Source organism: Colletes latitarsis, chromosome 9 (assembly GCF_051014445.1).
Source record: "Colletes latitarsis isolate SP2378_abdomen chromosome 9, iyColLati1, whole genome shotgun sequence".
Taxonomy (NCBI): domain Eukaryota; kingdom Metazoa; phylum Arthropoda; class Insecta; order Hymenoptera; family Colletidae; genus Colletes; species Colletes latitarsis.
Genome location: NC_135142.1, coordinates 29,531,213 through 29,550,518, shown reverse-complemented (window position 1 = coordinate 29,550,518; position 19,306 = coordinate 29,531,213). Strand labels below are relative to the sequence as shown.

Genomic DNA, 19,306 nt, shown 5'->3' with positions numbered 1-19,306 from the left:
TATCATTATCAAGATTGCTGATAACTCAAAATATAAACGATATTCTTATGATTCTATAACCTGTACAAAATGTACGTACCTTCCGTTTTGGAGTCATTTCTACGGTGCTATCTCTTAAGCGAAGAAAAAATATCGTTTAGTATCATTTCTGCGATAATTCCTATGTTCCTCCAAGGCATGTATGTTGAGGGTATCATTTACAGCGTTCTATTTTTTTTAAAGCAACAAACGTCCCATCTTAAACTCGTCTCTGACTTACAACTACAAAACAATACACTAATTCATGTTACGAAACATCGTGGCATATTGTAGCATACTGCGCACGAGCAAAGATGCCAAATTATACACCATCTATAACGATAGATGGCGCTTATTTTTCGACCTCGAACCCCCTGGTGCTAAAACGTCCAAGTTTGTCGTGAAATAGTTCGTTACCTCCAGCGCTAGATGGTGCTTATTTACCGACCTCAAGCCCTCTGGTGCTAAAACGCCCAAGTTTGTCGTGGAATAGTTCGTATCGTCCACGCTAGATGGATTTCTCGACAAGCTTGGGCTTTTTAGCACCAGAGGGTTTGAGGTCGAGAAATAAGTGCCATCTAGCGTTGAAGGTAACGAACTATTCCACGACAAACTTGGGCGTTTTAGCACCAGAGGGTTTGAGGTCGAAAAATAAGCGCCATCTAGCGTTGAAGGTAATGAACTATTCCACGACAAACTTGGGCGTTTTAGCACCAGAGGGTTTGAGGTCGAAAAATAAGCGCCATCTATCGTTGGAAATAACAAACTATTCCACGACAAACGGGCGGCTATCTGGCGTGATCTGGATGTGTGAGTAGTGCACCCGGTGCTCAATCGTTACTAGACTAAATCACTGTACATATTTGAACCAGCCTTTACTATAACTCATTGTTACTGACTTATGTTCTCTAGTATACGTATTTTTTGAAGGAGGAAAGCCGGTGAATTCTTAATTTTTATTTATTAAGAAAAGACGTGAACACGAAACGTAATAATGACAGCATTCGAAGGTAAATATTTTCTACCCAGTAATTACACAAGAAAAGAATATAATTAAAAATATATTTCTTTTGGAGTAATGACAAGGTTATCAAAACATTTATCTTACTATTTTCTTTTAGAAATGGGTGTTTTACCCGAAATCGGAAAGGCAGTCGATGAAATGGAATGGATGTAAGTAGAACAAAATTATTTTAGAGAGTGCTGATTGATCGTTTTAAATTAGCAATTCTATACACTGTCCGATGTTTTAAACTACAGGTTACCAACAGATGTGCAAGCCGAAGCCATTCCTTTAATTTTAGGTGGTGGAGATGTATTAATGGCTGCTGAAACTGGCAGTGGAAAGACTGGTGCATTTTGTTTACCAGTATTGCAAATTGTATGGGAAACTTTAAAGGACTTTGAATCTGGCAAAACTAAAAGTTCAACTGGGCACACTCAAGCTTGTATGTTTATTTTAAATTTAATAACAATATGTTCTACTTGCAAAATTATTACCATAATTGTTTGCAGCTACTCATTGGTTGCTTAGTTTATTCGATAGAGGTAAAGCTTTAGCGGTAACTCCAGATGGTTTGAGATGTCAAAGTAGAGAACCTAAAGAGTGGCACGGTTGCAGAGCAAATAAAGGCATCAGTGGCAATGAAAAGTTTTACTATGAAGCTACTGTAACCGACGAAGGATTATGCCGTGTTGGCTGGTCTACATCTCAAGTAAATTGCCTTGATTCCCTATCGATGGTTTGTACTCAATAATTAAAAAATTGTAACAACCATATGTTTGTGAAATAGGCTTCACTGGATTTAGGAACGGACAAATTTGGTTTTGGTTTTGGTGGAACTGGTAAAAAATCAAATGCAAGACAATTTGATAATTACGGAGAGGCATTTGGAATGCACAATGTAATTGGATGTTACTTGGATCTATCAAAGGGTGAAATTAGCTTTTCAAAGGATGGTGTACATTTGGGTACAGCATTTACTTTAAACGCGCAACAAAAATCACAAACATTTTATCCAGCTGTTGTACTGAAAAATGCGGAAATGTCGTTTAATTTTGGAGCACAGCCATTTAAGTATCCACCTCCGAGTGATTACAAAGGTCTTGCTTCGGCTCCTAAAGAATTGGTAAAAGAAAATCCAGTAAATAGCAGTCATACTCAAAGTAAAGAAGATGGTAAACCAAAATGCAATGCTCCTCAAGCTATAATCATAGAACCTTCTCGTGAACTTGCTGAACAAACCTACAATCAAATCCAAAAGGTAAGCTTGTAATAGTTACTATTCATATCGAAATAACTAGTCTTGCTTTAAAGGTATACATTAAATATTTCTATTTAGTTCAAAAAACATTTGAAAGATCCAGTCATTAAGGAACTATTAGTTATTGGTGGAGTGAGTGTGAAAGAACAAATTTCTGTATTAAATTCTGGTGTGGATATTGTGGTTGGAACACCGGGACGTTTAGAGGATTTAATACAAGGCGGATATTTGGCATTAACGCATTGCAGGTGCATAATTTGTACTATACGTACTATGTACTAATTTTGCCGCGATAATCATCGTATAACGCACTTTTCAGATTTTTCATTTTGGATGAAGCAGATGGTCTATTGAAACAAGGTTACACTGAATTAATTGATCGCTTGCACAGACAAATACCTAAAATTACATCAGATGGGAAACGATTACAGATGATAGTATGTTCGGCCACGTTACATGCATTCGAAGTGAAAAAAATGGCTGTAAGTATTTATAATTATAGTTTACATGTATCTCGTGTTATACAGGGTGTTCGGCCACCCCTGGGAAAAATTTTAATAGGGGATTCTGGAGGCCAAAATAAGACGAAAATCAAGAATAAAAATTTGTCGATGGAGGCTTCGTTAAAAAGTTATTAACAATTAAATTTAAAAATTTCAAATCGTTCTGGAAAAATTATTTTCAGTTTCGGGGGTCAATTACAATAATTTTTGGTGAATAGACATACACCCGAAATCTTGCGCATTTTCGAGAAAAAAATTCAAATAGATGTACAAATTGCCATTCTACAGCCGCAACTTCGAACGTTAATAACTTTTTAACGAAGCCTCGATCAACAAATTGGTATTCTTGATTTTCGTCTTATTTTGGCCTCTAGAATCCCCCATTAAAATTTTTCCCAGGGATGACCGAACATCCTGTATAGAAAGATTTATAAAAAACTTGCATACTTGTATAGGAACGCTTGATGCATTTTCCAACATGGGTAGATTTGAAAGGAGAGGATGCAGTACCTGAAACAGTACATCATGTTGTTGTGATAGTGGATCCACAGAAAGATACCACATGGACTAACATAAGAAAATACATACAAACCGATGGGGTACACAGTAGAGACGATATAAGACCTGGAAGCAACAATCCCGGTTTGTTATAAGATAGATAACATCTTTGTACGTAGTTTCATTGCTCCTATAACTAAAATTTATTTTCTAGAGACACTTTCGGAAGCTGTGAAGATATTGAAAGGTGAATACTGTGTTCGTGCTATCAAAGAGCACAACATGGACAGAGCTATTATTTTCTGCAGAACCAAACTGGACTGTGATAATTTGGAACGGTATTTGAAACAGACCGGCGGGAATCAATTCTCGTGCGTGTGTTTACACGGTGATCGAAAACCCGCGGAACGTAAATCCAACTTGGAAAAATTCAAGAGGCAAGAAGTGAAATTCTTAATTTGCACCGACGTTGCAGCCAGAGGATTGGATATTTCAGGATTACCTTTCAGTACGTGAATTTAATTTCAATTTAACATATGTACGCGTAACTTTTCCATACAACTTTCTTTCTAGTGATTAATATAACTCTACCCGATGAAAAATCGAACTACGTGCATCGTATTGGTAGAGTCGGTAGGGCCGAAAGAATGGGTCTGGCTATTTCTTTAGTTAGCAAGGTGCCAGAAAAAGTATGGTACCATGGTGAATGGTGCCATACGCGCGGAAGGAATTGTCAGAATACTAATCTTACTAATCAGGGTGGTTGCTGTGTCTGGTACAATGAACCAAATGTAAGTTTCAATGGAATACAAATTATGTGTTTACATATTGTCTACGATTGTCAATATCTTTATGAATTTCTTCTTTCTTAGTATTTAGCCGAGATCGAGGATCATCTGAATGTGACGATTCAGCAAGTTGGTACAGATATAAAAGTTCCGCTAAATGACTTTGATGGGAAAGTCACTTATGGACAAAAGAAAAGGAACATGGGTACGTATTTTTTGCATTTTCATACAACGATCGGTATATTAATATTTGTGAATTTATAGGTTCCGATTATCAAAATCATGTTCAACAAATGGCACCCTACGTGTCCCAATTATCTTCGTTAGAATCGAAAGCGCAACTCATGTACTTAAAAAGACATATGTCTGCTGGAGCAAACTAAAATCCTGTCGCCCTAAGATCACCTACGTCGTACGAAATACTAGATCTGCTGAAGCGTTTTGCAAATTAACCGTCTAATATTTAACATGTTATTTTAGTTCTTGATAATCTCTTAATATTTATAAATAGTCTGTACTTTCAAATGTGAATTTGTTACAAATAATATAAAATGAATCAACTTGTGAGAAAAAAACGTGTATGATTTATGTAAATAGTATTTGCTTATGTGTATATAAGACATACGGCAAGTGTTTATTGTATCATTATAATCTTCATAATTGTACCATCGCTATTCCAGTTACACAAATGTATAATACAGTGGCCTTGCAGTGTTTGGTTTTGTAATTTTCACGATCTTACTCATTTTTTTTCCTTTTCTTTTTTTTTTTTTTTTGCTGTATATGTGCATGTGCACGCACACGCGCACATTATGATCAGAATTTTGTATAATATACCATACTCTTAGAATTTACTAAATGACTTTTGTTTAATTACACATAATAATTTATACACATTTCTTGAAATCAATGGTAAACGGCTAAGTTATACAGTGTACAAATCATACCGTTTCTTCCCTGCACTCGGATATATCAGTGTACGTTTACGCGTTTCTCTCTTCTCTTAAACAGCGTTGTACGATTCGCGTGTCCAAAGGGTCTCTTCTTCACGCGATTAGTACAACTTGTCGAGCCTTCGATTATCCGCTAATTAAATCGATTTAATCAGCACGGATTCACGAAAACGTTTTCTTTCGTTTTTTTTTTTTACCCCCAACATATTCAGACAATCATCACAGAACGAGAATGAAATATTTTTCCTTTTTTATCTTTTGTAGTCTAAAAACACATTGACAGTCATACGTAGTCGTATTCTCTCTTACTCGACACACGTTCGGCTCACATATACGCGGAGTCATTCAATCGCATTAACTCGGGTGAATTATATTTATATATAATATATATAATATATATAACATATATATAATATATATATTTATTTATGTATTTATATGTATATCAGTTTATCATGTACACTACACGTCCACCCCACGATTCTCGCTTAAATAGCCTCGACAACTGAAACGATCTCGGGCGATCAATAATCCCTTCGCCTATTATTCGTACGGTTAACCGTATCTTTTTCATTTGATTGCATTGTACGCAACGTGTTTGACTTTGTATTTTTATTGTGCAGTTTTGTTCATGAATATTCATTAGTCTAGATCTTAAAAAAACACAAGAAGAGAAATCGTCACGCGTTAACGACGCGAGACCACGGGGTGGACAACATTAAATTTCATTTCCTAACGAATTTCTCGAGTTATCATTTTTCATTTACGTCACGTGTGTATAGTTTTCTGTATCTCTTTTGTTCAACGCGTTTAATTCGTATAATCAGCGCTTATCGAATGCGTTTCACTGTTCAACGGTTACTCCTTACTTTCTGCATTCTGACGATAAATTCATCCTTTAAGTTTTTCGCCTAAACATATTTCCTAAGAGACACGCAACAACGAATTCATTAAGAATTATTAGGAGAGAAAACACGGGTTTTTAGGAAATGGGGTTAGGGGGCAGGTGGGAGGACGTAATTATCGACGAGTTTGGTAACTCTTCCACCTTAGTTTCTTTTCTCTCGTCCATTATTACGTGAAAATACACCTAATGCACGAACAGTTTTAATGAAAGTGATCTGTCGTTCTTTTCGTTATCTAGGATTTACGATAAATTCATCCCTTCTTTCGATCGATTGTTGTTCAAATATATTTTCTACCTATAAAGTGTTCGCCAGTCTCCAATTCGAATTGGATTATTTCCCCGTTAAGTAAACCTTCTATTTATATCTAACGAGATGAGGTTACTACCTGAATGAGCACTTCTCAGATGGAAACGGATTAAAAATATGGGAGCTAACGAGTATGCAGAAACTCTAGAGTATTGAGCCACTAATGGCCGGCCATTCGTGTTTGCAAATATCGATTTCAGAATGATACGATTTCTAAGATACTCTAGAATGCGTTTACACATATTGAGTCCTACATTTTAAGTTCGATTCCACTCGGGATATGCTGATCTAGATGGCAAACATCGATTTGGATCCCAGCAAACAGTATGCGGAGACTAGAAAAAAGTTTCGATTTCGAATAGTACCGATGATCGATCACCGTGCACGCATACAATAGTTTTTCGTAAAAATTACTACGACAGATTACGCGTGGTTCCACTTTCCCCTTTATTCGCCGAACGAGCGAAATAGCCTCTCGAGGCACGAGCAGCTTCCTCCTCTTGTTTAACCTAAAAAGACAACGTGGTCTTTACGTTGGAAATATTGTCCATGAACCGGCTATAGAATGAAAGATCACGCCGTGCCTCGTTCTAATCAATGACAAATCGACCGGTCCGCGACGTAAGATCACTCTCGCGTTTCTAAATTTCCTAATAAAGCGAACGTCCCGAGTCTCAACGAAGTACGAAGAACCAACAAAACGGTCGAGAGAAAAGTGTACAGAGAACCACGATACACCAACGATCGCGAATGTTACCGATTGAAAATACTAACCGTATATGTTTTTATTGCCTGTTCGCGACTCGAAAGTGACAAGGACACGACGCTAAGGGCTAGTCTTTAAGAAAACTGCTTTCCTCTTGCGTTGCATTTCGCGATACTTCGACGTTCGATAAAACGCTCGTTGATCATTGTCGTTTAAGGAACGTGCCAAAGGGAGAATATTCCGAACAATTATGACCGTTTTAATTTACTTTACCGCCGAAGACACCGAGCAGCGAAAGGTAAAGCAACGAAAACGATGAAATTCACAATTTCTGATCGGTCAGTACGAATCCGTGGCGCGTTTTCGAGTCGCCCGAAAGAGATAAGAATTGCGCGGGAAGTGCATTGATATTTATTAAAGCGAACTTGTCGACTCTTTGTACGTCCGTGCGTGCGTCGTTGATTTAACGATTCTATTGGTTCTCAGGCCAATTTAATAAGATATACTTTGCTCGTAAATAACGTTAAAAAATTCATTCCTCCCAAAATTATTGCATCAACTACGCGCGTTCGCGCGTGACCACGATCCGGGCTCTGACGAACTCGCACCGTAGAAACGAAAACCTTTCCATTTTCGTTCGTTAACGCAGAAAATAGACGTTTCATATTTTTCAACATAAATGACTACGTTTACGAAAGACGAACACTTTTTCTATTATTTAAAAGACAACCACAGTTGAAATACAAATGTTACAATGTTCACGTTGGTTCACATCTGCACTGATCGTGGTCGTTTAAATAAATACATGTGTATATATGGATATGTGTATGTATATATGCATAAATACACAGACACATATATAAACATATAGCATATATGTGGCTAGATCATAATATTATTAGATGTATCTAATTTTCCCCGAACGTAGCCTTTAACAATGATTGCAGCAGTAATCGCTAATCACAATGACAATGATGATATTAATAATAACGACAATAATGACGATGACGATGAGGCGATGATGATGATGATGACAATGACGATGACGACGATGATAATAATAATATAACTACATCATCCGCTTCAATAAAATCTGACTGTGTAAAGACAATTTTTTATCGAATAACAGTGTAACGATAAGACGATCACAATAAATGACTCTGTATTCTTAACATAAACGCGAACATAGCGCAAAACGCGTATTTGTTTATCTACTTCGCAGACGTTCTCTGGCTTCGTCAGAAAAACGCGTAACGAATCGAAATTTATAAAATTCCCAAATTCTGTTCGATTCTCTTATTCCGTAGGCTAGATAATCGTCGCTCAGCGATTTATAAATTTTTTCATTCCCTTATCCGCGAACCCAATCGAGAGGTTCAATGCAAATTAATTCTCGTTTAATTTGGACGTTGCTAATTTGCAATCTTCATCGACAATTAATCGCCAGCGACGTTGCGTCAACGCACGGATTTCGCATTTTGTTGTTTCGTTACGCCGATTCCAACCACACCCAGTCGTCTACTTTGACTTTCGCTTATTTTTTTTTTTTTTATTTTTGTTACTTTTATCTTTTTTTCTTAAGGCAATGCTCTCAGCAACGTGGTCCACAAAGGGTATCGCGAAACGCGACGGAACGGCGAGCTTCGTGGACGACGGTGCTGCACCGTGCTCTCATCGACGATTTTTCCATTCGTGCAACGAGATCGTGATCGCAAAGAATGGAAAAGAAAAGAGAACGATATATTTCCTATCTTCTAAATTACGACTGGGCCGCTCGAATCTCTCGCAAGCGTCGAGGAGAACGAAATTCCTTTTATAATTTCAACGTGGCTACGGCCGAGACAACTTTCGAGAGGTTTTATTAAATGCAAAACTCGCTCTGGCGTCGTGTGTTCGCGCGATCGATTAAAAATCGACGCGATGAAAAAACATTAAGAATACTGATCGGCTTGTACGTTTCGAATTGCTCTGTAAATCGATCAACACCATGAGCACAGCGACGTTTAAGCATTCTACTAGAGTTCACTGACAGAGGATTCTTTTTTTTTTAATAAAATTTCTCTCTGTCTTTTCGTAGAATAGAAAGCTTGAAATTTCAACAAACACAATGGCGGAGAATTCAGATCGATAGACTAATTTTCGTACAATAAACTCGTGACAGTAATACGAATGGTATCGTAATTGTGCTCAAAGTATTAATATTCTTCATACAAATAGGTGTCCGATCGTATGGCGTATATACGATTTTATTCGATCGCGAGACGCACGCGTAATTTTGTAATCAGCTTCGTCAAAGTATCGATACGTCATTGCTTTGTGTCCATACGAACCTGCCGTTATTGTATTTACAAATAATAATAATAATAATAATAATAATAATAATAATAATAATAATAATAATAATAATTACTTGCACCGCTTAGTTTTTTACATGTACATATTCACATGCCTGGTACATTGTACGTACGATAAAAGAAAAAAAAAAACTTGTGCGATCGGCGTATGTATACAATATGTATATGTATATCGGTAATAATCGGTGGCCACGTAAATTGTTTATTAATTCGGTATCCGTTTTGTTTCGCTTGCGTACGCGCACACAACAGTCGATTAATAATTACATTTACGAATTTCGTTTACATTCAACAAGTAAAATACCAAGTACCGTTTTCATTTGTGTTTCTGTTTGTATGTGTATGTGTGTTATTGCATCGCGGCTGGTCAAAAACGGACAATCGAGTTTTACGTGACTCTGACCATTTACGCGCAGCTTTTTTCTTCAACGGGTTAAATCCAACCGTATTTTCTTTTCTGTTTTTTCCATTCGGTTGTCCGACGCCGCTGGATAAAGCAGTCGAAATTAGGACGAACGCGTTTGTCTATATATATGTATATATATTTATAAAAAAAAAGGGAGAGAAACGAAAGAAAGTATATGAATACTCGCGACAATACTAATTACACAATTATTCGTTCGTACACGCTAAACATACATGAAACGATGATTCGCATTCATTCATTCTTTGTGCTGGGTGAACAATTAAAGTTTCACGGAAGTTTCGACAGTTAATACTCGCTCAAGACAGGCTCTCTCGATTCCTTTCTCTCCCTCGCATCCTTACACTCTCTCGCATCTGTCGTTACAGATTTACAGTAAAAATAACACTTCGTAAAGTTATAAATACCGTTTTACAAACTATGGCTTGTCAGTTATGTAATTAGTACGATAGGTATACATATATACGTATGCACACGGACCCATATACATTGATATTACACGAGAGTACATTTACGAGGAAGTGGGCTTGTGTCAGTATGTACGGAGTAACCGTTATGCAATTTCCGGAATTTCTATCCTCATTGTTTCAACGGCCAAATCCCGCGAAACACGATCAGACAAAGTTATCGTTGAGCGAACTAAAACGGTATTACTCAGGCTTACTGGATGAAACGAAGAACAATTCGTTAGACGTGGACCATTGAAGAAGCGCGACGACGCAAATGAGCGAAAAGGAAAACTCAAAAGAGGACGAGATGGCGTTAGTTTTCTCACGAAACGTTTTGCGAGTACGCTTCTCCCCCACTCGGCAGAAACAAAATAAATAATAGTTGGTAAACAAAAAACGAGTGAAAATGAACGAATTTATTAAAAAAATGTCCGGAACATTACGATAATAAGGATAGCAATACCAGCTGCCCCAATGTAGTACGGTCGCGTTATATGCACCTTTGGGAACGCGGCTTATTCGTATATTCTTATTTTACTCGGTTTAATTTGACGTTAAACTCTCGTTTACCTATTATAAAAGTAGACGTTACATAGATCGGTAATCCGCGGTTGATCCAGCAACACGAGAGTGCATGTACGTGGATGAACGCGCTGCGAGGAAGAAGAGCGTTGCGTTACAGATGAATTATTTCTTTTTTTTCTTTTCTTGTTAACATGTATTAATTCATTAATTTATATACGTATAATAGCGTGTATATACACACACCCACCCACACACACGCGCGCGCGCGCACACATACACACACACACGTCTGTACTTTTGAAGCAGTTCGCACACGCGTACAAGCACTTTGTCCTCTGGATACGGTGTGTCGAATGATAAAAAGAAATAAAACGTTTAAGATCCAACGAAAATGATAGGAGATTTTTACCATATACAGGGTGTCCAAATAGCGTCGTCGAAAGGAATTTAATTGCAAAGACACGTGAGATAAGAAACTCGCACAACGCACTTTGGTTCAGAACCATTTACATCCTAACAAGTTCCGATGACAAACTGATTACCGGATGCTCGGATCAAAATTTGTACACGTGATCGTATATAATATATATCCTCAGGACATGAAGCATCGTTCGGAAATGAGACGCGGGAACTTGACATTACGAAGTCGAATAAATAAGCAACATATTATATCTCTGTATGTTTATAACGTTTACATTGACATACTTTGATTGTAAAGTTTGAGCCTAACGCTAGTCAAAAACGTGTACGTGTAAAACGAATTTTCCAACGTGGCACATCTCTTGCACAGTTCAGGATTTACATACGTAGACGACACTCTAGCTACAACGACAGTGTGTGCCTAAGTACACGAATTAAAGTATCTCAAATGGAACGAAAAGAATCGGTAAAAAACGATATCGGTGAGGAATCTCGATCCATTAGGAAACGCACATAAAAACATGAATCCGTGGACGGTCACCCTGTACATATTTGATACATAGTTATACAATTAAAACGCTCTTCGAAATACTGTAAAATCTCACAAAATACTCTTCTTGTAAAAAGGTGCGGCTGAGACTTCTACGGGTCGGGCCGATGTGATTTAAAAATCGAGATTCGGAAGTCGAAGAAAAAATTAATTTTCAAAAAAAAAAAAAAAGAAATAAAATAAAACACGGAGATCGTAATTAAATTGTCACGTGGGGAAATAGGGAGCGGGGAGGGGGAGAGCAAGGAAAAATAGAGATTCAAAAAATGAGTAAAAGAAAACGTTCAACAGCAAGAACATTATCGGAGAAATCACCTAAGTCTTAGGAAACGTTCTTAACGCTAAATCCGATAATGATAATTAAACCTGCGACGAGTGTGCCGGACGAAAACAGCCGTTACGCGAGTCGCCGCGTGTTACTTCATAACATCGTGGCCCGAGACGTTAAAACATTCGTTCGCTCTCTTATCAACGAATTGATGCGTAATAAGAATAAAATTAACGAGGTAATCGGTAAAATTGCACGTGTTTCTCAGCAACGAACATTCATCATTTTTCTTTGTCTCTCCCAAAAAATCGACGTTCAGCACACTCTCGTCGAACCTAAAAGGGAGTAGTCGAGTAACGATCGGAAATGCCCGGGAGATTATTTTCCGTCGAAACGATTGTTTGCGAGAGTAGAATGCGCAAGGGCGTAATCAATCTGCTTGTACACCAACGAGACATTAGTAAGCGGTTCTGTGCAAAAAGAGACGTCTGATTCTCAGTTGCGAGACAGATTTATTTCCGGTTAAACCCCCTAGAGACCCCGACTGCTGGCGCGACGATATTTATCCTCGAACCCACGCCGAGGAAGAACAAGATCGGCACGCAGTCACGATATATCTCGTGCACGCGTTTTCTTTGCGCGGATCCTTCGACGCGTTTCGATTTCTGAATGATCATCGGTGTTCAGACACGCGACGAGGACTACCGCGCGCCGTCGCCGTACATCGCGATACATTCTTCAGATCGGCCGCTGTACGACTCGCTTCGCTCGCTCGATCGGATCGAGGCGGAGCGTAATCGTGATTCTGATGCGAACGGATGACAGGACACGTCGGCAGGAACGAAGTCACAAGAGCTCGTATTGGCGCAAGTGCATCCGCTGAATAATGTCCCGGCAATCGTTGAACACTCGTTTGATGTTCTCCGTGTCGACGGCGCATGTGAAGTGCGGATAACAATAGTGCTTGCCGTCGCCGCTCGCTGTGCTTATACGCTGCAAAGAAAATTTCGAACAGAACTTTTTACTTGTCCCGGTCGAACGGGCAGAAACGTAAGCACAACGAGTACGACTTTCACTTACGAGAAATTCATCCCTAATGAAGTACTTGGCCCTTATAACGTCAGATGGTTCCGAGGGATCCACAACCACGCCGGGTTCGGACGGCGTCTGGTATCGCGCAAACTCTGGAAAATAGTCCTCTAATTTGTGCTTCGCTGCTTTTATTTTTTCCGCCAATAGATCCTGTTTGTTTAAAAATAAAATTACGGAAATTGTGCGGAGCCACCTACAAAGGAAACACACCAGTGATGTACCGCCCAACTTCTTCTCGTTTTATTCTCGCGTATTCACGCGGAGATGGAAAAACAAAAAGGACATTAGCGTTCGTACCGATTGTTCCAAATGCTTTTGAAGAGATCGAGACTCTCTCTGAGTCTGAGCTTCGTCGGATCCTCCCTGAGTACCATGTTATAACTACTGCACGCCGTTACAAATATGATTGCCGTTACGTCGTTAAAGCACTGTATCCATTTTCTCCTCTCGTCCCGCTGACCACCGACGTCGAACATACTGTAAAAGTAATCGAAAGTTGCTTTACAATGTTCGTGTACGGAATGCTAGATCGATACGATACGTTTTACGTAACATTAGACCGACGACCGATTGAAATTCATCAGATCGTGGTTAACGGGAATATGTTTTCAATGTTTCTCGACGGTTGAATTTTGATAATTATTATTACAATACGATTTTAAAAAATATAGAGGACATCGTCGAGCATGAAAATCTGCCGTGACAATCCACGAGCGTTTAACGAGGGTCCGTTGAATCGAGGCTTCGACGTGTAATTTTTATTTTCCTCTCGTCGTTGACGGTACGATATTGTGGAATCGCAGTTTCGATCCGCAATTTATTCGCACTGGATGAAATTCCAACGGGGACCAATAAATACCGTCCCGTAAAAGACAATGTGGAGCAGAGGATCCGAGGTCCGTAGAGCGGATGCAAAAAGGGGGGAAATATAATAAAGTTGCGGAGGCGTTAACGCGGCTAACGGATTTCGCTGCGCGTACAACGTAAGTCGGTGTTCTGTAATACACGCCGGGATGAGATGCGCGTCGCTGCTTCGCGTTATATTTACCGTCGGCCGATGTTACTGTAATACGTCGACTATATATAGTTAGACGACACTGGAGCAAAGCGATGTGGTATCGGACGGGACTTACTGAAAGTTTACTTTGTCGACTTGAAACCGCGTTTCGAAGATACCGGACGTGAGGACTCGACACCTGAGGATGTCCTGTAACAGGTTAAAAGAATTCCGTCAGTGAACGGCGACCGAACTTGTTATATTTAACAATACCTTGTGCAATAAGTCCGTTCGCGTTTACTAGCAAGAATATTGCAAGAATGTTAACACTATGGAGTCGTAAGTTAATTATTTGGTTGCGTGGTTGAAGTTTCTAATGAAGTATCACCATCGACGAGAAAGGACTTATCGCAGTAATAGTTGGGAATAACTTCTGTTATGGGTAACGAATAGACGATTACCTGTTCCGTGGGGGTGTAATCCGGTTGTTTAACAATGGCTACCTTATCTAGAAAACTGAAACAGAGAAAAGAACAGACGGAATAAGTACCGTGTAAAGAGAATCTATCAAGATATTCGAGACTCTCAAGAGTTAAGACGGTTATTCCTGCATCTTCCTCGATTCGATAGTATCGAGAAGGATCCAGGAACGTTATCGCGACAAGCATGTTATGACTACTACTGGCTCTATCGTAATAGGTTATCTGTGCAATCGGTCGTTCTCCGACAGATCGTGGGTCGTCGAATTCTCGGGTCCAAAACGAAAGCTGTAGAATATCTAAAGACGAAGCAGTGCCATCGAAAGCGTCGCGATAACACGTACGATGGAGAGCGGAAGTGGTTGGTGGAAAAGGGTGGGCCGCCGAGGGCAATGAAGGGAGAGAACTCTCCGTTCCTGGCTCCCTTGCTCCCTCTGTTCCCTCTTTCTCTCTTTCTCTCTCCCAAGACCCTCCCCGCCTGGTGTCTAGGGTGGATAGAGCGCACGAAGAGGGAAAATCGATCCTCGTCGGTGTCCTATCCTAACCCCAACTCTCGCCCTCTCGGCCTCGCCGGGTATGCCTCCTCTTTGGCACCCAGTTTCCAATCCGGGTCATGGGTCACTGCCACCGCTCTGCTCGCCATCAATCGTACGTGCAGACTTGGCTTGCTCGTATGTGTAACGGCCGCTCGTACAGGTGTGTACGTGCGAGGGCCTGCAGGGATGGGTCTTTTCGCTTTGACAACGGCATACAACCTTCCACAGTCGGTTGACGGCGATCATACAGGGTGTCCCGATAGAAACAGGCCAACTTAAATATCCTCACTATTTTAAGAGGACCGAGCCTCGCGCCAGCTAACCAAAATTAATATTTATTAACAGCTAAGTTTTAAGTCGATTCCAAAGAAATGGTCGAGACTGTTAAGCCGACGCAAAGCGAGGTGGCCACGATTCGTAGGTCGCGCGGGTCTCAAGAGCAATTAAGCTCCGTTCGTTGCCCCCTCTCCAGACGAGCAGGCGCAAGTAACCCTTAAATTGACTCCTCGAGTAAATTTGAGAAACCGCAAATCGACGAAATTGATTTTCGGGGCAAAGTGCTTCCGAGGACGCGCGCACACGCACGTAACACACACACGTAGGGGCAAACAGGACGCGTGCACGTGTGTGTGTGTGTGTAGGCTCGCGGGAAGGTAGGTCATGAAATTGGCGCGCTCAGACAGAAATGAGGTTATCGACCTCCGGAGAATTGAAAGAGGAAGGAGGTCGTGACCCACTGGCTACAGCAGAACGATTTTCTCGTTATCGCGGCATGTAACTCCGCCCGACCTTGGGGTCAACTGTGACAATGTTATTTCTAACGATACGAATACGCACCACGGGAATGACGCAGGTGTCGCATTCTCCAAAACCATCGTACTCCGCCAGGTATTCCGACAATTTCGTCCAAACGATCCGAGTAAACGATGATCTAACAGGCTTGCAATAACAGCGACGGAACTTCGAATTGAAATTACATTACAATTACAAAACATAATCTGGCGGTTGTTTTACTCTGTCGTACATTCGAATACATCTCTGAAATATCACGAACGATGTTTGCTTTGGGACAAACAAGAGACTTAACACGGTCTCGCAAGAAAAACTGTCATGGCGTCGCGTCATAAAGCTTACGAATTTGGAATAAAACTTTGATCGATATCAAATATCGCCCAGCGGTGTAACGCGGAGCAGAAGAAAGATTTTAATTCGTTGGACAGCGATTGTCGGTTGCTCGTACGTGAAAAGTTTCGTCGAAGAAAAAGTTGAAGACATTTAGAGACGTGTCAAAGACTTCGGCGAACGACGCCATTGATTTTTCACGCGTTATATTTAGACCGCCGTCGAAAGTTACTGACGACGATAAAAAAAAAAAGAAAAAATTCGCTCGTTTTTGTCCGACGTTACCACGCCACGGAAAGAATATTGTTATCGACCTAAACATTCATGAACTACGTGTGCCAGCATCACTGATCCCGGCATCTATATATAGAGACACGTGTTTCCTTTTTTAAGGTGTGTCGAGGTAGTCCATCGTGTAATTGGCGCGTTACACGGCTCCGGCAGTGTGCAATGCTCGTTTTTTCTTTCCCATTTTTGTCCGAAAACGATTCGATTTCGTAACAGAGATCGACTTCGCGGTATAGCAAAGCTGTACACGAAATATCGATACCATTACAATAACAGTATTATTTCGGTATCCCGATTATGCAAGCTGTCAGTTTGACGAGTCTTCGCGCTTTGGTCACCGAATTGGACAACCGATCTTCGTTTATTTCTATTCCACATCCACTTCATTACCAAGTGGAAACGTTTGGAATATATCGTTGAAATTATTTTGAGAAACTGACAATATAATAGACTTGCTTGAAAAAGAAATAAAACGAATGAGAGCACCGACGCAAAAGTTACCGCGATAGCGTCTCGAGACGGTTCACCTGAACATTATCGCATGAAATATAACCATTGTTTCGTCCAGGAAATGACTATGACTGAACCAACAATCAATGATCGTCGTTGTATCGCGATCTCTTATTCTCGCCAAACAAATATTTATCCGCCGCGCACACAATGACTCAAATTCGAGGTATTTCGGGGAGCACCGTCGGGCCGCCATGTTTGTTTTATCTCGCGATACAAGAACGCGACTCGACGACTAACGACAACTGCGATTTTATTCAATATCGATCATCGATATGATAAAATCATATAAAATAAAGAGAAACGAAGATTTCACATACTGTAATTTTTATTATCATGAAAAGAGTAACCAAACAGCAGGCACATCGTTGCTTTTGGTAAAATGATCGACCAGTGATGGAAATACACAGATGCATGAAAATTACAGCGAAAATAGAGCCACGTAACGACGATACAAGTTAAAATATAGATGTCACTTGGTTATACAACCAAATTGGAGCAAATGGTATCTAAAATAGCTGCAAAAATTTGTGAGCGTTAATAGATAACCTGTTGACGGCGTTATATTTAACTTAATAGCATTCGATCGTGTTCTATACAAAATAATAGGGAGGGTCTCGGGTTTCCGACGGATTTGTATACAAATAATAATCTTAAATACAGAATCGAGGCCGGTTTATAGGGAATAAATTACAATGGAGATGCCCGGATAATTACGAATATCTGTTTCCATTCTTGGAAACGTGTACGAGTGAAGGAGGGACTCGTTCGTTCTTCCTGATCCTAGTGGCGAATATTTTTCCCGATCGACGTAAAAGTCGCGTTTACCGAACACAACTGGACGAGATTACAACGATTTCGCGTCTCTCTGGTCAGCGCGCGAATGACTCCGTTATATACGAAGCGGTGCTTCCCAAAAATACGGCGCGCTATTTTTATCGAAAGGTTCCTCTCGCTGCACATGGGGTCGAGAAAGAATCGAAGGGAAAAAAAGTGAACTTTAAAAAATTCACACAAACACCGACGAGATGCAGTAACCCGGAACGTGACCGGGTTATTCTCGAATATTCTTCCAACGGCGAAAATTATTGTCGGAGTTCGGGTCGTGATGCTCGAATGAAAACACGAAATTATTTGATCGACGAATACGATGGTCTGGACATGTACTCGCGAACATGCGAATATAATTACATTCTCATTGTATTTGAAAGTGCTTAAACTCAGTATGAATTCAATATTCATTCGATAGTTTCTTCAGAAAAAATAGACAAAAGTAAAGTGTAGCTACGCATAGAGCCACTTGGCATCCACGACTCGAATTTATATAAATTGATTCAATTCGTCGATTTCTAACAGTCTAGACATCAATCGAACGTAATTTATTTCTGTTTCCTTTACATTCTGTTGTCTTATGATTCGTTTCGCTGGTTCTCGTGGAAAGCAGTCTCCAATCGTGTCACCATCAATTCTCTTCTATCAATTTTATCAATATCACCACTGAATCTGTTTGGAAACCTTGAAGAGCAGTAAAACGTCCCTCGACAACTCGATTTAAAAAATACAATGAAATCGAGATAATCGAAATCATTTATAAATTTGTGTGTTTAAATTAAGAAGCGAGATGGTGGGTTTTCTAAAAGTAGCAGCGTGTTAAATGTTTCCTGTTGAATAAAGTAATCGAAATCTCGGTAAAGGTGATAATCTGTTGGTGAAATATTTGATCGAGGAAAATCTTCCAACTGTAAATACAAAATTGTTTACAACATAGATTTTTGCGTCTTCTTGCAAGAATAGAGAACCTTTCCTGTTCACGAGAGCAGGAAGCTTTTGTTTAAGTTTCTTTTTTAACTCGTCAATGCATTACACTACACTTATTTATATTCTGTTTAAGTTACATATTTCAGATCTCTATCGTTACTTCTCGATCGAGTTTACGTTTGTAAAACGAAAGCAAAGCAAATTTTCACTTTTGCGAACGTATTAAAAAAATTATTTTTAACTGTGGGGGTCAATTACAAACATTTTTGGTGAGTACAGATACCCTCGAAATCCTACGCAGTTTCGAGAAAAAAATTCAGTAAGTGGACAAATTTTTCTGTAAAATTGAAAACTTTCAAATCGTTCTAGAAAAATTATTTTTGGGTGCGGGGATCAATTACGATCATTTTTGGTGAATACACATACCTCCGAAATCCTACGCAGTTTCGAGAAAAAAATTCAGTAAGTGGACAAATTTTTCTGTAAAATTGAAAATATTGAAATCGTTCTAAAAAAATTATTTTTGGCTGCGGGAGTCAATTACAAACATTTTTGGTGAATACACATACCCCCTAATTCCTAACCATTTT

At 39.6% G+C, this 19,306-nt stretch overlaps 3 protein-coding genes across 8 annotated transcripts in view; 1 reads left to right on the top strand and 2 right to left on the bottom strand.

The window, feature by feature from the left end:
• Chm (lysine acetyltransferase chameau) overlaps window positions 1-321 on the bottom strand; it is a 48,399-nt gene extending 48,078 nt beyond the window's left edge. For all 5 annotated transcript variants that reach the window (XM_076772429.1, XM_076772434.1, XM_076772432.1 and 2 more), the window contains exon 1: window positions 80-321. In XM_076772429.1, coding sequence (XP_076628544.1) covers window positions 80-97 — 18 coding nt within the window. In that variant the 5' untranslated portion in view covers window positions 98-321. The remainder of the gene's footprint in view (window positions 1-79) is intronic.
• A 520-nt stretch (window positions 322-841) lies between these two features.
• Ddx1 (ATP-dependent RNA helicase Ddx1) lies at window positions 842-4,771 on the top strand. The gene is made up of 12 exons (XM_076773494.1): window positions 842-1,028; window positions 1,140-1,191; window positions 1,279-1,466; window positions 1,534-1,733; window positions 1,812-2,282; window positions 2,361-2,530; window positions 2,602-2,764; window positions 3,241-3,427; window positions 3,498-3,791; window positions 3,857-4,074; window positions 4,156-4,276; window positions 4,336-4,771. Exons 1-12 carry the CDS (start codon window positions 1,013-1,015, stop codon window positions 4,452-4,454), a joined length of 2,199 nt encoding a protein of 732 aa, XP_076629609.1. The 5' UTR covers window positions 842-1,012; the 3' UTR covers window positions 4,455-4,771.
• A 5,732-nt stretch (window positions 4,772-10,503) lies between these two features.
• The window catches only part of Galphas (G protein alpha s subunit), a 29,261-nt gene continuing 20,458 nt past the window's right edge, over window positions 10,504-19,306 (bottom strand). Inside the window, exons 6-10 of one of the 2 annotated variants that reach the window (XM_076773495.1) lie at window positions 14,485-14,539; window positions 14,160-14,233; window positions 13,324-13,503; window positions 13,015-13,219; window positions 10,504-12,927 (exon numbers count right to left, since the gene is read on the bottom strand). In XM_076773495.1, the coding sequence (XP_076629610.1) occupies window positions 12,781-12,927; window positions 13,015-13,219; window positions 13,324-13,503; window positions 14,160-14,233; window positions 14,485-14,539 (661 nt within the window). In that variant the 3' untranslated portion in view covers window positions 10,504-12,780. Of the gene's footprint in view, window positions 12,928-13,014; window positions 13,220-13,323; window positions 13,504-14,159; window positions 14,234-14,484; window positions 14,540-19,306 lie in introns of those variants that run through there. The other variant, XM_076773496.1, reaches the window with a different exon arrangement.

What these genes read in the sequence shown, in the direction of transcription:
- Ddx1 (XM_076773494.1), top strand. An exon ending in GTCGATGAAATGGAATGGAT is followed by an intron (nt 1,192 to 1,278) that starts GTAAGTAGAACA and finishes TTTAAACTACAG; the next exon opens with GTTACCAACAGATGTGCAAG. An exon ending in CCTACAATCAAATCCAAAAG is followed by an intron (nt 2,283 to 2,360) that starts GTAAGCTTGTAA and finishes ATTTCTATTTAG; the next exon opens with TTCAAAAAACATTTGAAAGA.